At 39.9% G+C, this 19,366-nt stretch overlaps 1 protein-coding gene across 1 annotated transcript; it reads right to left on the reverse strand.

Moving 5' to 3' along the window:
• Nucleotides 1-107: 107 nt before the first annotated feature.
• Nucleotides 108-7,643, reverse strand: LOC121786664 (vesicle-associated protein 4-2-like). Its single transcript, XM_042185297.1, has 4 exons — nt 7,508-7,643; nt 6,805-6,923; nt 385-462; nt 108-308 (listed from the first exon to the last, which is right to left on the reverse strand). The coding sequence occupies exons 1-4, from the start codon at nt 7,641-7,643 to the stop codon at nt 108-110; spliced, it is 534 nt and encodes a 177-aa protein (XP_042041231.1).
• Nucleotides 7,644-19,366: the final 11,723 nt, after the last annotated feature.

A 19,366-nucleotide genomic window follows, 5' to 3' on the forward strand; every position in this document is an offset into this window, starting at 1 on the left:
GACAAAAATGGCGAATTGAGGCATTCTGGATGGCCAATGGCAATCGCTTCTTTCGTTGACGAAGAAAAGTAGCATATGTAGATGTGATTTTAGCGTTAACCCAATAATCACATGTCCCTGATTTTAAACAAATCTATCGAAAAGAAACTCCGGTCTTGTCGACGGGCCAAGTATCTCTCTCTTCGTTCTTTCTGCAAAATGAAATGATATAGAACATCATCGACCACAAGTCCTTCTCCTATAAACTTTGGCGCCGTGTCTTCTGAAGGCTTCTTGCGAGCCTCAGCTTCAGTTAATTTGTCTAGCGCCTTCAAAGATTAAACTCAAATGGATAAGCTGTGAGCATTTCTGTTAAACATAATTAGTCCTACAATCATTGCTTACAGGGCTAGGACGCTCTGCATCTACACAAACAACCTTAAGTCTCTGCTCCACGGCCACTTCTTCCTTTAGCTCATCGAACTGATTCAAGAGAATGGAAGACATGAGAATGCGTAAAACTCATTTTACCTGTTACTAATAAGTCAGGAGTCAATACATTATGTGAACTCTAGAACTAGCATCTACGATGGGGCTTGGTTCCCTGTGAATAAAATCAATGTTAAAATTAGTGCTAAACTTTAGAAACCACTAACTGCTGTTATGCTTAGTGGCTGATGATTTTAGAGTCACTTATCGTGTAGAGTGATTTAGTAGTCAATTTAATTTCAGTTATTTTCCTTTTGTTAGTGGCAGATATGGGAAGAGTGGTAGAGAGTTTTTAGGAATTTGTTAAGTAGTTGCCTATATATATGCTGTACTCGGAAGTTATCAATACACACTGAATTTCTGCCATCAGTTAGCTTCTTTTTTTTGCTTTCCTTTCTTTGTTTTATGGTATCAGAGCCAAGTTGTACTCTTGGAAAAGCTCTTGTCGTCAATACGATGGAAGCCTCAAATGGTGGAAATAATCCGTTCGGGATGGAGAAACTTGTAGGCCATAATAACTACAAGTTCTGGAGGATATGTATGGAGGCATATCTTCAAGGTCAGGATCTGTGGGAGCTGATCGCCGGTGCTGAAACGGAGGTTCCCAGAGATGTCCCTGAAAATGCCGAATCACGAAGAAAGTGGAAGATCAAGTGCGGTAAAGCGCTCTTTGCGTTGAGGACATCAATCAACAAGGAGTTCATTGATCATGTTCGTGATGTGAGCTCTCCAAAAGAAGTTTGGCAAGCACTTGAAAATGTTTGTACCAAGAAAAACACCGCAAGGCTACAACTTTTGGAGAATGAGTTAGCAATGTTAACTCAAGGAGGTATGTCAGTTTTCGAATACTTTTTACGGATTAAAAGTTGTTGTGCTGAAATATCAGAGAGACACGAACGAAAAGATCAGCGAAGCACGTCTGCGTCGCTATCTTATTAGTGGTCTGAGAAAGGAATATGGGCCCTTCGTTACCTCGATCCAAGGGTGGTCAAATCAGCCTTCAGTAGAGGAGCTAGAGAATCTTCTTTGTAATCAAGAAACCTTGGCGAAACAAATAGCGAAAAATCTTGGTTCTGATGTTGTTCTTTTCTCAAAGGGGAAATCAAACAAAATGCTTGGACTTCAAACAAGGGAAATGATGAAGAAACGAGACAAAGGCAAATCTCCAAGTAAGAAACCTATCACGTGTTTCAGGTGTGGAAAACTTTAGCATATTAAGAAGAACTGTCGTGTTAAGCTTACTAAAGCTAACGTTGCCTGCACAAATGATGGAGATGATAAAATTGAATGGGACCAGTGCTTCACCGTTGAAGCAATCAAAGGAAAGGCAGGTGATGCTCATGTCAAGTACATCAACAACAAGGAGGAATGGATCATCGATTCAGGTTGCTCTCATCATGCAACCGAAAACGACACTTTGTTCTCGGAGATGTGTGATCACCATGGAGAGCGACTTGTTGTTACTGCAGATAACTCAACTCATCCGGTAGCCAAAGAGGGTGATGTGACCATTGACGTTGTTGGAAATCCAACGGCCAAGAGTGTCAAGCTGCATGATGTTTATCACGTTCCAGGTTTGAAACGAAATCTAGTTTCAGTTACTCAAATCACAGATTCAGGAAAGTTTGTCTTGTTTGGTCCTAATGACGTGAGGGTGCTTGATAATGTGAAGAATATTTCTGCTGATGTAACCTTTATTGGAGAGAAGAGAGGTTCTTTGTTTGTTATGTCAACAGGTGAGGCTTATGTCAAGAAAACAAGCCAAACCGACAATACAACAATCTGGCATGCTCGGTTAGGCCATGTAGGCTATCAGCTACTGTAGCAAATCTCGTCTAAAAAGCTGGTCGTTGGCATACCTACTCTGATGAATGTGCGTGAAGATGTGATTTGCCAAGGATGTCAATATGGTAAATCACATAGACTTCCTTTTAAAAACTCCTTGAATCGTAGATCTACGTTGTTCGAGTTAGTTCACACTGATTTGATGGGGCCGACTAGAACACCAAGCTGCAGCAGTCATCGCTATGTTATGGTGTTGGTGAATGATCACTCAAGGTTCACTTGAGTGACATTTTTGAAAGAAAAGAGTGAGGCTCTGTCCAAGTTTATGGAGTTCAGAGATGCTGTTGAAAAGGAGTTCGGGAAGAAGATAAAGTGCCTCCGCAGTGATAATGGTGGAGAATACATGTCAGATGCTTTCTTTAAATATTGCGAAGACAATGGCATTCAATGAAAAATGACTTGTCCAGATACTCCTCAGCAGAACGGTGTAGCGGAAAGAAAACTAGCTCATCTCACCTCAGTTTGTCTTTCATGGCTGCATGACAAGAATCTTCCACGAGAACTTTGGGCTGAAGCTGTTCAATGTGCCTATCATGTGACGAACAGGCAGCCTCCCTGGCCAGGTACTCAAAAATCACCTTTTGAGATTTAATATGGTGAATTTTCAGATGTTAGGTCTTTGATTCTATTTGCTATGTACATGTTACTAAGTCTAATAGAACCAAGCTTGACCCGAAAGCGAAGAAGTGCATATTTGTTGGATATAACTGTTATAGAAAGGGCTGGAGGTGCATGGATCAAAAAACGATGAAGTATACTACGTCTAGAGATGTGGTATTTGATGAAGTATCATCTCTTTATGCTGCTCAAGAATTTGCAGCTCTTGATGGGGATCAAGATAGTTTTGAGCCACTATTTCCTGACATATATGTACAAGCTTCTAGCCGTGAAGGAGCTGAAAATGATTAACCAATTACAGAACAGATTGTTGATGCTCCTCCAGTTTCTGGACAGATTGCAAGTGCAGAGAATAATGATGTGCAGCAGGTTTCGGGAAGGCCGAGAAGAGAGATACGACAACCAGATTATCTCAAACATTATGAGGTAGATATCAATCATTGTCCGGTTGTATCGTGATTCTTTACAGGAGAGATGAATGTTGAAGATCCAATAAGCTATGAAGAAGCAAATGACTGTCCAAATTGGGAAAAAGCTATGCGAGATGAGATCGAAGCCTTTCCAGGCCTGAAAACTATCAAATCGTCTCGTGCAAATGGGTGTTCCGCATCAAAAAGAAGTCGGATGGAATCATTGACAGGTTTAAAGCTCGTTTAGTTGCTCGCGGGTTTTCTCAAAGCTATGGAATCGACTATGAAGAGACTTTTAGCCCAGTAGCCAAAATGGTGACAGTAAGATCTATATTCTCTATTGCTGCGTTCAAAGGTTGGAAGTTGTGGCAACTCGATATAAAGAATACATTTCTTTAGGGTGAGTTAGATCGCCCGGTGTTTATGGAACAGCTCGAAGGCTTCGTCTCAACAAAGTTTCCAGCCAACGTGTGTTGTTTGAAGAAGGCTCTATATGGCTTGAAGCAAGCACCTCGAGCTTGGTATGGTAAAGTTGCTCAATACCTTCTCTTTTGTGGTTTTAGAGTATCTACCTCATATTCCAGTTTGTTCGTCAAAATAGTGTTAGGGTTTTGTATACTAGAAATCACCTTTCGAGTGATTGGATACTGTAAAACTCTAATGGTTATTTTCCAATAAATGCAACAGATTATTTTTATCATAATGTTGTTATGTTTTACATTTAATGGTTGTTTATTGCATATTTAAATGTATGAGCAAACGTAACAAAGTCTAAGTCTTTGTTTTAGTAGACCGGTTGTGGGCGTCGTCCAATTTAAGGTAACACGGCCAGTTCTAAATAAAGAAAAATAAAAATTTCACAACCTAGATAGGCCTAGACTACCTATCGCGATAGGTTGCAATGTCAGTCCGATTATTTCTAAACCTTATTGAAATAAGATGACGTTGGTGTGGTATAGCACTGAATGGATCTAACAGCAAGACGAGTCTTTATGCTATCTACTGAAAGACGAGGTCTTGAGAATTAATTTCTTAATCAATGTACGTTAGCATTGAGCATACGATATTGAGTATCCACTACTTTGACTTACCAAAGGTGCGGGTTTTTCGTAACCCAACGATCCAGGTATATTGGGTAGTGGTGATCATTATCTAGAGGTGCTAGGATTGCTATTATGTTGAAACGTGCGCGAGGAGAGTCTCGTTTGATAACATCCACAAGAGGAGCTCGTAACGAGGTTTTATTATTCGGAACCTAGCTAGTTGGAGTTTGATTACTCTATGAATAATAAATAAGAGTTTCTTGCTAAGTCCACTCTTGGAATTCGAAATATGTTAATTAATTAATACAGCAGACATTAATTAATTAATGGATATTTCCATCTTAAGTGCGGGAAATAAATCAAATACAATTAAAGGAAACCCGGAATACTTGTAATTTCGGATTTGGAAGGAAGTGCAATATTACTTCTGTAGTGACTGCTCGTAATATTCCAATATAAGCTTATATTAAATTGTGGGTTCAATTTAATTAGTAAAAAGCTAATTGGGTGATGTCTGTTCCAGATTCTTCCTTAGATCCCTGACTGGGTCCAATATGTGACTTATATAAATATGAGAATAAATGAGACAGAAAACACAACAATTATTTTACAAAATTTTCGTCCCCCCCTCTTGAGAGAGTTTTCGAAAATTGTGCTCCCTTCGTGAGCTGAGTTCTGTCTTCCATTATTCGAGTCCTAGTACGTTGGTGAGATTTGCCCACACAAATATCAGCGTATAGTCCGGGACACCAGTCAGAAGATCCGAGGTCTTGTATTGAAGATCTTCACGTGGAGACGGAGCAAGCCATCATCGATTCTTGATTGAATCAACGAGGTAAATTGGCTAATTCCGTAGTAAGCATGTTTTAGGAATTTTATGTGCTAAAGCATGTTTTAATTCAAGTTATGAGCATGATATATGTGATAATTACGCGAATAGATTTTGTCTAAATAATCTGCTAAATAGATCAAATTCATGTGATCCGTTTTGAACGCACGCTTCCGCTGCCAACCCCTTCAAATAGAACCACAAGTGCATCTTCTAGTTTTATTGTATGTTGATGACATGATAATAACGAGAGGAAATGAGTCAAAAATTGTTGAATTGATGGCTGATCTATCTGTTCGTTTTGAGATGAAAACTTTGGGAGAGGTTGAATGTTTTCTTGGCTTAGAAGTGGAGAGAGCAGATCAAGGATATTTTGTCTCTCAAAGAGGCTATGCAAAGAGTCTCTTGGAGCGTTTCAACATGGGGGAGTCGAAAGAAATGGCTACACCTATGGAATCGAATCTCAAGTTGAAGAAAGACGAAGGAAAGCTAGTGAAAGATGCTAAGAAGTTTCGACAGCTTGTTGGTAGTCTGATTTACTTGACCATCATAAAGCCCGAGATCTCTTACTTTGTTGTTGTTGTTGTTGCGCAATTTATGCAAAATCCAAGGAGTTATCATTTAGATGCTGCGAAGAGGATCTTGCGCTATGTGAAAGGAACTATAAGCTACGAGATACTATACAAGAATTGTGATAACTTCTTGTTGAGTGGATTTGTTGATGCAGATTGGGCTGGAGACTCAAATGATCGTTGGTCAACTACGGGCTACTATTTTGATATTGGTTCAACGGTCGTTTCATGGTGTTGAAGAAACAATATACTGTGGCCTTGTCAAGTAGTGAAGCAGAGTATGTTGCAGAAACCATGGCTGCACAAGAATGTGTTTGGCTGAAGAGATTGATTGGAGATATGCTAAGCAATGTCGACTCTTGTGCAGATCAAGTGCGACGATGAGAGTGCTATAAAGTTGGCTTCAAATCCAGTTTTTCATGCTCGTACGAAGCATATTGAAATCAGACATCACTTTATTCGTGAGAAGGTTCTAAATCAAGAGGTCCGGCTAGAGGGAGTCTGCACCAACGATCAAGTGGCTGATATTTTCACTAAGGCCTTGGCGAAATCTAAGTTCGAATTTTGCCGTGCTGCCTTAGGTATTGTTGATCAGAAGTTTGCACTAAGGGGGAGCGTTAAAATTAGTGCTAAAATTTAGAAACCACTAACTGATGTTATTCTTAGTGGCTGATTTATTTAGTTTGTTATTGTTCTCATTTTGTTCTAGATTTTAGGAGTCACTCATCCTGTAGAGTGATTTAGTAGTCAATTTAATTTTAGTTATTTTCCTTTTGTTAGTGGCAGATATGGGAAGAGTGGTAGAGAGTTTTTAGGAATTTGTTAAGTAATTGCCTATATATATGGTGTACTTGGAAGTAATCAATACACACTGAATTTCTGCCATCGTTTAGCTTCGTTTTCTGCTTTCCTTTTTTTTTGTTTTAATCAGTGCTTCGAAACAAATAGCAGTATTTCTAGTTTATAATGAACTTAGGAAAATATAATTTGACTAGAAATACAATCAGGATGAGACATGCCATTTCATGTACGTAGTCAGTTTGCCCTTTCACTTTTAGGCTCATGATTTTGAACTTCGCTGTGCTTTTCTGATCCATCGGCTTCTCATTGTTCTCTGGAGGCTCGACAAACTTGAATACTGAGATGGCCAAGAAGAATAAAACACAATATTTCAAAGCAAAAGCAAATATTAGGAACACGGAATTCAAATAGGGATTGAGGCAATCGGTTAGCAGTTGCTATGATACTCTCGCCATGAAAAGAAGCTAACGAATGAGTTTTCTCAAGTAAGCCTCATCTTTCTTACATTTGTGAAGTTAGACATCCAACACTACGTAGTTATCCCTAAAGATCAATCTTCTCTCAATGCACAAAACAAAACAATCATATTTTGAACTGCACATAACTGATTTGCCTCTCTATCTAATCTAATATTTCTCCAATTAAAGTTTACAAAACAAGAACAATGATAGGATAACAAACCTTTCAATTATCTATACTCAATTCAAGCACAAATTCCATACCTAGGAAAGAAAAAGTGACCTAATACCAAAACAATTACCATCAATCAAAATTAATTGAGCAATCAAAACGTAACAATTGAACACTATCAATTATCCAAACATAAAAACTCCAAAATGAGAGCAAATTAGCGAGAGCTGAAGTTTATTCGAGCTTCAAACGACGTCGTGCGGGGAGCAGCGATTTGGCAACTGAAGAGACCAACGACGTCGTGACCGTAATTCTGCGGATAATTAGCTGGCGACGACGTCGTGTGATGCGAATTCCGGAAAGGGAGCTCGAACAGTCCCCAGACTTTTCCATCGGAGGAAGAGGACCTCTCCTCCACAAGCGCCATGGCTAATTCCGCCGCCCGGGAGCTCGTAACGACGTCGTTTGGTGTATGACTTAGAAATTAAATGGGGAAAATCGGGTTTCTAGGGCACTTTGCCTTTAAAATAAGGTAAATGTACCCATTTTGTTATCTCTTCCATATATAGGAAAAACGCCAACCGCATTGGCGTTTCAATAAGTAAAGACGCCAACAACATTGGCGTTTTGTAATTTCGTCGTATTTTAGCTGTATTTTCTCCAAATATAGCTACGTTAGAAAACGCCAACTCAATTGGCGTGTTATAAGAAAAAACGCCAACTGTGTTAGCGTGTTCAATTTTAAAAATGCCAATGTAGTTGGCGTGTTCAACTAAAAGACGCCAATGAGATCGGCGTTTTTATCATAAAACACGCCACCCTGGTCGGCGTGTTTCTGTTGAACCATATACCAATCAGATCTCCTCCAACATCGCGAACCCTAAACACTTTCCCTCCCCAAAACGCGAAAACCCTTCCCAAGGCGGAAAAACCTTAAGGAAACCCTTGCTCGGGTCGACCCGGTGGTGGATTTGAGCGTGAAGATTTCGATTTTGGCTCATTCTTCCAAACATTAGTCCTTCTAATCGGTTAGTATATCAAATTTTAGACTCATGGATTTGATGGATTGTTGTGATAATATATATTTTAGTGTAAATAATATAATGTTTTGACCAATTGTTATGGGCACACTAATATTTTGATGGATTATTATGATAATATATATTTTAATAGAAATATTTTGACCAATTGTTATGCTATTATATGTTGTAGTATATCTAATTTTGTTACCAATATTTAATGGATTGTTATGATAATATATATTGTAGTGTATTTAATAGAAATATTTTGTCAATTTCTTGGCGGACTCTACATAATGATGAATGTAAAAATAATACATATTTATTTGTGTTTTACATTATTGCAGATAGTATGACGTGATGTGTGAATTTATATTGGGGTGGAAAGATAATTCCCGTAGCAGTTATTTCGTATGATCCTCCTTTTGCTAAATGATTCATTATGTTGGATGAAACAATTTCGTACGATGAGCTTGTGGAAAAAAATTGTGAAAGGATGGGGATAAGCATATATGAAAACAAAATTCAAATAATATGGAAACGTACTATATGCTTTGGATCCGAAGTCACGTTTGTAGGTGTTCTACTAGAAGAAGTATGCATGCAACTAATGTGTAGTGAGAGTATGGTTATTGGAGGTCTAATTGAATTATACGTTGAGTATTCGGCAATTACTCAACATCATAGTCATCATGTCATAAGTTATGATGTTGGTACGTCTACGAGAGCCCAAGAACCATATTTTACTGCAACACTAGATTTTGATGTTGGTACGTCTACGAGAGCTCAAGAACCATATTTTGCTGCAACACAAGATTTTGAAGCTGGAGGCGTGCATTTAGGGGAAAGTGACAATTGTGATGTGGTTGAGGACATAATAGGTCCTGATAAAGCCGACTTTCTTGATCCACAATCACCTTATTATTATGAAGATTCCGACCCGGTTAGTACATACTCAGATGGTGATCCGTTGGATGATGAACAATTTGTTGCTTCAAGACCATCCATTCCACTTGGAGAAACAACAGTTGGAGAAACATCAGTTGGTGGAAAGGCAGTTGGAGGAAGAGTAGTTCCACAGTTCCCACAGCGTGAATCAACTATTTTCGCACCTTACCAGGTCCATATGATAGTTTTGATCCCAAAAACTTTGAGCGTGATGATCCCAGTGTGCATTATTGGAGTGAAAAAAGATCCTAGCAATGTCGGTTTGCATACTAAATTTAGAACGAAGTTGGAATTGAAGGCAGCTGTGACTCATTGGCATTTGGAAAAAATCCGACAATATATAGTTGCTGAAAGTAAAGGAAAAAGATGGCATGCAGTTTGTAAGTGGCCACAAGGAAATCCGAAGGATACCTCATTACCGAAATGTATGTGGGAGTGCCGAGCAACACTGAGAAAGCATGATGAACACTGGCAAATTAGAGTGTTTAGCACTGCTCATACTTGCATGGGGAATCGTAACTATAAAGGGCACGCTAATCTTTCGTCGGGTATGATAGCGTTGAGTGTTCGACATCAGATAGAAAACGATCCTTGCTACAAGGTAAAAACAATTGTGGCGGATATTGAAAATAGATTTCATGTTAAAGTTAGTTACAAGAAAGCATGGTATACTCGGAGGACAGCGATTGAGCTTGTATACAGTGGATGGGAGTGGTCGTTCAAAGTTTTACCAGCTTATTTGAATGAAATGCAAAGACAAAATCCTAGCACAATTGTGGAATGGTTGCACGATGACATATTAAGCAATGGTATGAACAAGGTATTCAAGTACGTATTCTGGGCTTTTGCACCAGCTGTGGAGGCTTTTCAACTATGCAAACCAGTTTTAACGGTTGATGGAACTCATCTACGTGGATGATGTCGAGGTAAAATTCTTATTGCCGTTGGATTTGATGCTAATAAGAAATGTTTGCCTGTTGCATATGCCATTGTTGATGAGGAAACCAAAGAAAATTGGAATTGGTTTATGGAACGCATTAGACTTCATGTAGCAAAGCATGAAATATGTGTCATATCTGATAGGCATGTGGGAATCATAGATGTAATGAATTCTCCCATATGGAAAGAAGAACCTTTAGGTCATCACAGGTTTTGCTTGGTACATGTTAGAAAGAATGTTATGCAGAGTCACAAAGGTATCATGGTTAAAAGACTTGTTTGGAAAATTGGTATAGCTACCAAAAAGCGCAAGTTTAAGAAAAGACGTCGTTTACTTCGAGACATCGACAATGAGGCTTTCCAGTACCTTGATGCCGTGGAGTTAGAAAAATGGAATTTGGCGTACGACAAACACAAAAGATGGGGTGAGATGTCCACTAATATTGTGGAATCTTACAACAATGTGTTGAGAGGCGCAAGACAACTCCCAATCAAAGCTTGCATTGACATGATATTTTGGAGGACTGTAGAATGGTTCAATGAGTGGTCAATTGCAGCGACACAGTGTGTCACGCTACTTACCCCGTGGGCGCATGAGAAAGTGTGCAAACTTGATGTAAAAGGTCAGTTACATAATGTCAGAGCATCAAACGCAATTGCAGGGATTTATTTGGTTTGAACAAAACGTCGACTTGGTGGAAAGGGTGATAACAAGTGGAAGGTAAAGTACTTGGAGTCGAAGTGCAAATGTCAAAAGTGGCAGATGTGGAGACTTCCATGTTCACATGCAGTGGCAGTTGCGCGGTTTAGAAACGACAACATGCTGTCGCTTGTTGATCCCGTATACCGCACAAGTGTTTGGGTACACCAATATTCTACGGTGTTCAATCCACTCAGACACCAAGATTATTGGGCCGTGCCTGAATGGACTTTGCAATGTTCACGAGCTCAGTTAATGCCTAAAAGTCGCGGTCGATACCGTACTACTAAGATTCCTAATCAGATGGATGTCCGTGAAGCTGACCAGCCACGAGCCCGACGCCGATGTAAACATTGCCGTCAACCAGGTCACGACAGGCGCAACTGCCCGAATGCTCTTTCAAGGATGGATACTCAGTTGGTAGATGAGGCCGCTGACGATTTTATGCCTCCACCTCCACCAAGATCTGCAGTTCGATGTCGTCATTCTGTCAGCCACACTGGTGGTACAGGTGTCGACATCGGTCTCAGTGATGTCCCACATTCTCCACCTCGGTCTTCTGTGCTAGACGATTTTTTCGGGGTTGATTTAGAGAATGTCGTTGTGCAAGATACTCCTCCGTCTAGACTCTCAACCGCCAGAATCGGGAAGGGTATCCGTAGCTTTTTTACGCGGATTGAACATTGTTTTGTTTATAATCCTAGTTATTTACTTAATTGAACATTGTAACGTTTTACTTATGTCCGATTCTGTCGTGGGAAAAAGTGGCAAAATTTCTTCCAACTTAGACACGCCATCTAGATTGGCGTTTTTCACAAAAACGCCATTGGCGTTGGCGTGTTATGAAAAATGCCAACGGGACTGCCGAGTTTGTTCAGAACGTCCGCTTCGTCGTGGGAAAAATTGGCAAAAATTTTCCCAACTTAGAGACGCCATCTCGAGTGGCGTTTTTCAAAAAAACGCCAACGGCGTTGGCTTGTTTGTTCAGAACATCCGCATGGGAAAAATTGGCAAAATTTTTCCCAACTTAGAGACGCCATCTCGAGTGGCGTTTTTCACAAAATGTCGATCCTCGCTGATTGTTCAATTAGTAATATAAAGAGTTCAAATTATCAATATGAATACGTATTAAAAGAGGATTTATCAAATTACTAATATAAAGAGTTCAAATCAATGAAAAAACACCAATATCAACAGAATGTATCCAATTAATAATATAAAGAGTTCAAATTAGTTTAATCATCTCGCCGTTTCCTCATAAACAGGCCCCGTATCCCCTTCCCAATTCTGGATGTAGATCTAGGGATCCTTGAGGGAGGAGTATCTTGAACAACAGCGTTCTCTAGATCCACCCCAAAAAAATCATCTCGCACAGGCGACCGCGGTGGAGAAGTGGGGACATCACTGAGGCCAATATCTTCTCCAGTACCACCGGTGTGGCTGACAGAATGACGGCCTCGAACTGCAGATCTAGGTGGAGGCGGTTCCACAAAATCGTCATCGGAGTTGTGGTTCCACAAAATCGTCACCGGTGTGGTTTCACACAGAGGATTCAGTCCTGCTTCAACCATCCTCGAAATGGTTCCCAAAGCCGGATGTTCTGTAGTATCTTGGCCACTTAGAAAGTGGCGTATGTTGTGAAGCGTCTCCACCTACAATTTTCAATGTTAAATACATATCATAATATGAATTTAAATAATTAATTAGGGTTTGGTTAAGTATAAATAATTTACCGCGAAGTTATGAGAAGATGCCGTTTCGTGGAAGCCCTCTTCAGCACGCACGCCAGGTTTGGTTAAATACACCACAGTTATCTGGCGAAACCAATTCATATATTCTTCGGTTGCAACAGGCTCATCACTGTCCTCCAGATCAGTCCACACCAAAAAGTGCCTATTGTCCCACTCCTGTATATAATTGGTGTGCCATTCAACCCAATTCCGACCAGATTTTCCACGGCGATCATGTTTCGCAAAATCAGTACCGTGGAACCGGAGGAGTTGCGGGATATACGGTTGGACAATCCCAAATTGGCGCAACACTCGGTGTGGCAGGTGTGGCTCAGCCAGATTTCAACAAATAAGCGTTGTTATCAACATCCATATAGGACGACCGGCATCACAACTTTCCGGCAACTCCCATTGGAGATAAGGCCTCCAAATAAACTACATGTGACACAAATTTATTCAAATTAATTTCAATAAAAAACAACAAACAAAAAATAATTTATAAGTATATGAAGTACCTGGTTGGCATGCATCATGGAGAACTGATCTCGGAAATTTTCAATACAATGTCCGGGTGCTTTTATATATGACGCCGGACCATTCCATCTAAAAAATTTAAATTATGAGTGAATAACACGAAGATTGATGAACATTAAGCTTAAAAAATGAATTAGTGAACAACTTACGCGCTTGCACATGGTAGATAGTCTGTATGCACGGGAACTAGCATCCTCGGTCTAATATTTGGGATTCTCTCCCAAGCCCACAGCTGTAACAGAGTTAAGGCTCCCCCGACATCCGTCCTCTTAGCAACGGCAGCTTCACACAAATTGTGGTACAAGCAAGAAAGCGTCGCACCACCCTAGCTATAGGTAGAACACCGTTCTATATCCATGAAAAATTGAAGGTAGAAGAACGGAATTTTATTTCCGGTGGCGTTCGGGATTATCAGACCACCAAGTAATAGCAGACAATAGATGCGAGCCCGCTGAGCATATATGTTGTGATCGTGCTCATCATTCAGCTCAATCCTCAATTGACGCGATAAGCTTGTCTGCTTAAAAGCCATTTCCTTTAACTCGGATGCGTCCGGTATGAATCCTAGAAAATCCATACACCTGTCCTTCCAATATCCCTCTTCCGTCGGGGGGATGTAACCCGTCACAGCCTCTCCATCAACTTTCAGGCCCCATAAGACCTTCACGTCTTCCAATGTCACAGTCGCTTCACCAACTGGGAAGTGAAACGTGTGAGTCTCTGGCCTCCACCGTTCAATCAAAGCGGTGATAAGATGGTGGTCAATGTCCTTTGGTTGACCACACCTCAATATACCGCCGAACCCCATCTGGTCCACTATTGCCAAAACACGGTGATGTATGGGAACATTCCAAATTATTCCTTCATATCGTCGGCATCGTACGTCTTTGGATGGAACTCCTGCCCATATGTTATTAGAGACGTGTTGTCTCTGAAAATACAATACAGAAGGATCCGCAGGACCACATGCAAGCCGACGACCAGAAGTTGAAGATGATGCCATAATTTACCTACACAGCATTCATAATCCAAATGAAACAATTACCAAACATAAATCATTTCAATAATTAGATACAATTTAATCCAATTTCACAAAATGGAACACCAAAATCAAATAATTCACAATACACAAATTCACCTACACAACATTGCACATCCAAAATCATAACACAATTCACCTACACAAAATTAACAATTTCAATTAACAATTTGTCCAACCTAACAATTTCAATTTGCCCAATTTCAAATTGTCCAACCTAACAATATAAACAAAATTAACAATTCAAACTAAACAATATACATCAACCAAAACCCACATAAACCAAATCAATTTGCCCAATTTTTTAGCTATAACAACCCTAGGGTTTAGGTTTATAATCAAATTTATATACAAATTCACTTAAACCCAAACAATCCAACATAATAATCAACAATAACGTCATTCAAACAATCCAAAATGCATAATATTTCAACTCAATTCACAACCCATTACAAACCCTAGCTAACTATCCAACAATTACTCTAATAATGTAAAAGATAAGCATACTAACCGAAGAAAATATATGAATTTGGGGAAGAATAGCACCGACTGATGAATGGATGGTGAAATCACGGAGAGGAGGGCGAATTCGCGGAGATTGGCGCTGCTTGGAGAAAATCGCGAAGTTTGTGCTGTGATGTTTTCGCGATTTGGGGGAGGAGGCTGGTATATCAGCCTCTTAAAACACGCCACTCAAGTTGGCGTTTTTCCTTAAACACGTCACTGTTGTTGGCGTCTTTCCTGTTAAAACACGCCACTCATGTTGGCATTTTTACTTCAAAACACGCTACTTATGTTGGCGTCTTTCCTTAAACACGCCAACTCCAAAGGCGTTTTCTAGTAATATACGCCAACCAAGTTGGCGTGTTTCAACGTAATTGTAATTGGAGAGAATACGCCCAAAATACGACAGAAATATAAAACGCCACCTATGTTGGCGTCTTTACGTATAGACACGCCAATACGGGTGGCGTTTTTACTTAAAAACACGCCAACTTCATTGGCGTTTTTCCCATATATGGAAGAGATAACAAAATGGGTACATTTACGTTATTTTAAAGGCAAAGTGCCCTAGAAACCCCGATTTTCCCAATTAAATGGTAGTATTGTCCGTTTTAAGATTAGTCTAAAAAATCATAAACTTTGAAATTATGCAATTTTTTTGACAGATTTTAATTTAAATTAGGGGTAATTGCTTTTAAAGTCACAAACTTTCTAAGAATTTTGATTTTTTCCACGAACTTTAAAAGGTTCGTGTAATATCACGAACTTTATAGTCGGTGGCCGTTTTCCCATGTCGGGTTTTTCGGCAGTGTAGTTCGCCATGTGGATTTTTTTCTGACGTGGCAATGACATGGTAAATTATTAGTATTATTTTTTTTACTTCCCCAATCTAACTTAACCTAATTTTACCTCCACAAATTTCTAACTTCACGCCGCTACACCTGCGATGAACTGAGAGACAACAATTGTTTACACCGACCACCACAGACCACGACTCTTAGCCGCCGACCATGACGGACAATGTCCATGAAAATGACGCCGTCGAGCAGCAGCAGCACAGGAGACGCAGAAGGATTGCAGCAGCGATTCATCTTCCATGGCGCCGAACCCATAAGTCTCTCCCACCCCCATTCACTGAAAATTTTCGTTCCCCCTTGTGTTTATGTTTACTTGTTGTTGGTCCCCACAGTAGTGAATCTGAATTTGTTTATGCCATTGTCCCTATTTAATTAGATAAAAGGCGATATTTTTAGGGAATATTATCCTATTCTTTTAAGGCGTGCTACTACCCTAATCTATTTGGCCCATTCGCATTGTTTTTCTCGATATTTGTCGGATTCTGTTACATTTTGGCTACTGCCCCATACAAAGTGCTACTACCCTGTCAGTTTTTTGCTTATTTTAATTGTAGTTTTGCCTTTTTAACCATACTAGGAAGCCATTTGGCATTGCTTTTCATCATGGAGGAAATTTTATTCCAGATGGGAAGCTTGAGAAATATATAGGTGGGAACGGTCGGTAGCAAGTGGATTTGATCCAGATAAGTTTGGCTTCTTTAATTTGGTGGATGAACTGAAGAAGTTAGGGTTTGAGAGGTGGAGTAGGCTTTCCTTTGAGAAGCCATGGTCAGTATACCAAGGTCATATAAAAGGTGATGCTGAGGTTGTGCAAATGATATCACTTATCAGCCAAGTGAGAACACGAATTTGTAATGTTTATGTTGTGGATGGGAGGAAGTGTGAGGAGGAGCAGCTAGTGGGAGACAATTCTATCGGCGGGGGAAGTAGTGTGTTTGGCAGTATGGGCGGTGAAGGCATGAAGCAAAGTGTTATTGAATCCATTAGACAGTCGAAGGTTGAGTCTGTTGTGAAGAGCAACTATCAGTCTACAACAAGGAAGAAGGAAACTGCTATGAATGATGGGAAGATGAAAGCTATTGAAAAGTCTGTGGATAATCGTGTTCAAAAGAGTGTGTGCCAATCTATGAAGAATTCACTTGTTGAACATGCGAGTAATTATTCGACATCCTCTGTCAATGCATCTTTCACTGAATCTGTGGGAAAAAGGGGCAGGTAAGGGCATGGGAGCTGGAGTTAGTTAGGACGTGGGAGATGGAGCGAATGCGGCTATGGGAGAGAGAGTAGGAGAGGTAGATGCGGATATGGGAGAGGGAGTAGGGAAGGCAGATGCGGGACTATTTGATGACAGTGATGATGATGATGATGGAGTTATATACCATCGTGTGGAGAGGATGAAACTGACGATGACATGGATGTTGAGGAGTTAGTATCTGAGGATGAATAATACACACAAGGCAGGAGGAAAGTAAAAGAAAAGAAGATCTTTGTTATAACTGATGATATGTTGCTGGGGATAGACGATGGAGGTTTGAAGAGTGACTATATATCTTAGTACGAGAATTCTGAAGAAGATAATATATCCTTTGATTCAACAGATTTTGAAGATGAAGGTAGACGAAGGAGGAACAGACATGCTAAGGTGATGGATGATCCAAGGTGATGCTAAGGTGATCATAAGACACTGAAATTCAGTGTGGAATTGGGTTTGTGGATGGTTTTCAAGCTAGAGATGCATTGACAGATAATGTAGTGGAGAATGGATGACAAATTCATTTCAAATGGGCAAATAAGAAATAATTTGAAGCTGCTTGTCAAAAGCCTTGCGTTTGGTTTTGTTCTAGAAGTCTGTCTAAGAAGAAAGATGTTGTGGTAATTAAAAGACTAGAGGGTGTTCACACTTGTCCAAGAGCTATGAGGAATAAGATTGTGACCTCTACTTGGATTACTAGGAAATATTTACAAGTCTTTAAGCTTAATCCAACACTTACTTGCAAAGATTTGGGAAGGGACCTAATGCAGAGGTATGCATTTGATTCAACAAAGTGGCGGTTGTATCATGCCAAAAGGAAGGCCATTGATATGTTAGTGGGAACTGTTGAGGATCATTACGCAAAGTTGAGGAGCTATACACTGGAGTTGGGCAGATCTGACATAGAGGGCAGGTTCGAACTTCATGTGAATGTGGGGACTATGTTTAAGGCAATGTATATTGGATTCAGTGGGTTTAGAAAGTGTTTCAAGGAGGGATGTAGAGGGTCATTGGGCTAGATGGTGCTTTTCTGCGGACACACCTGGGAGGGATCTTGTTGTTGGCAGTTGGCAGTTGGCACGGATGGAAACAATCAGATGTATCCTATAGCATGGGCAGTGGTTGAAGTCGAGAATGAGGTGTGATTGAGTTGATTTGTTAACATTCTAACTCAGGAGTTGCACTAAGGAGATGGAGAGGGAATTATAATCATAAGTGATCAACAAAAGGTATGGTGAAATTCATTCTACTTCAGTTTTGAATCTGTCTACTACTTCTTATACTTTAAAAATCTCAACTTTTGACGATAGGGACTTGAGAATGCAGTGAAGGATCTTCTTCCAATGGCTGAGCATAGGAATTGTGCACGGGATATGTACGCAAATTGGAAGAAAACTCACAAAGGGCCAACACTGAAGCAACTTTTCTGGAAGTTAGTTAGAAGCACGTATATGGAGGAGTATGATAGTGCATGCCACGAGTTAGAGAAGGAAAACGGTCAGGACAAGAATCCTAGATTTTGTAAGGTATTTCTAACTCCAATCAAATGTTCTGATGCAATACTAAACAACGTTTGTGAATCTTTCAACTCTTATATTCTTGAGGCGAGGAGTAAACATATAATAGATATGCTTGAGGAAATTAGAACTGCATTGATAGAGAGGTTGTATAGAAAGAATGTTGAAATTGATAGTGCTGAGAGGAGTTCAAGCATATGTCCAAACATAAGGAATAAAACTGAAACAATGGTTTATGAGAGTAGGAACTGCACAACTATTCCTGCAATAGGGGGGAAATTTGAGGTTAAACACTTTCAGGACAAATTTGTAGTTACTCCTACATTGAGGAAGTGTGGTTGTAGGAAATGAGAATTGACTGGCATTCTATGTGTGCATGGATGTGTTGTTATTAACTTCCTTAAGCATAATTTGGATGACTACATCCATGAATAGTTTTAAGTGGGTAAGTATAAGTTGGCATATAGGTATGGGCTGTCTGCAGAAGGATTGCCTGTTATCCCACCACCTATTAGGAAGATGCCGGGTAGGCCTAAGAAAGTTAGGTGAGGGATCCATACGAGAAAGACCCAGCCAGGCCAAACAGGCTTAGGAAAACATGCCAAATGACTTGTCAGAATTGTTTCCAAGAAAGCACAACTCTAGGACTTGTAAAAATGATATTGTTCAGTTGCCACCTAAACCAAAGGCAATTGATTTATGGTTTGAAAACTGATTTATATGCTCACGCTGATTAGTTGTAACTATTTTTTGGTTTGAAAAATGATTAGTTAGTTGTGTAATATTTTACATACAACCATTTAATTTTTCGGTTTGATATTAGTTGTGCTATATTCAAAGTTATTTGATAAGTACTCTAATTTCAGGCCAAATGGGGAGGCCTCGCAAAGCGCCGCTGCAATCAACTTCACCAACTGCAACAACTTCTGTTCCAGGGAGAGGCAGAGGTGGAAGAAGAGGTCGTGGCAGATCTATTCCTACGCAGGAAAGTAACACAGGCACCTGAAGAAATGAGTAGTCTAACTTTTGACTTGGTGATGCAGTTTAGTAGTGAATGATATGTTTTTGGATGTTATAATCACACTACTTTTGGAGGATATGTTTTAGAGAA

Source organism: Salvia splendens, chromosome 22, assembly GCF_004379255.2.
Source record: "Salvia splendens isolate huo1 chromosome 22, SspV2, whole genome shotgun sequence".
NCBI lineage: Eukaryota > Viridiplantae > Streptophyta > Magnoliopsida > Lamiales > Lamiaceae > Salvia > Salvia splendens.

Excerpts from the sequence above, each read along its gene's own strand:
- LOC121786664 (XM_042185297.1), bottom strand. The coding sequence starts at position 7,643 with ATGGCGCTTGTGGAGGAGAGGTCCTCTTCCTCCGATGGAAAAGTCTGG. Across the intron at positions 6,924-7,507 it reads TTACGGTCACGACGTCGTTG|TATTCAAGTTTGTCGAGCCT; the intron begins GTCTCTTCAGTT and ends TGGCCATCTCAG. Across the intron at positions 309-384 it reads ATGCAGAGCGTCCTAGCCCT|GCGCTAGACAAATTAACTGA; the intron begins GTAAGCAATGAT and ends TAATCTTTGAAG.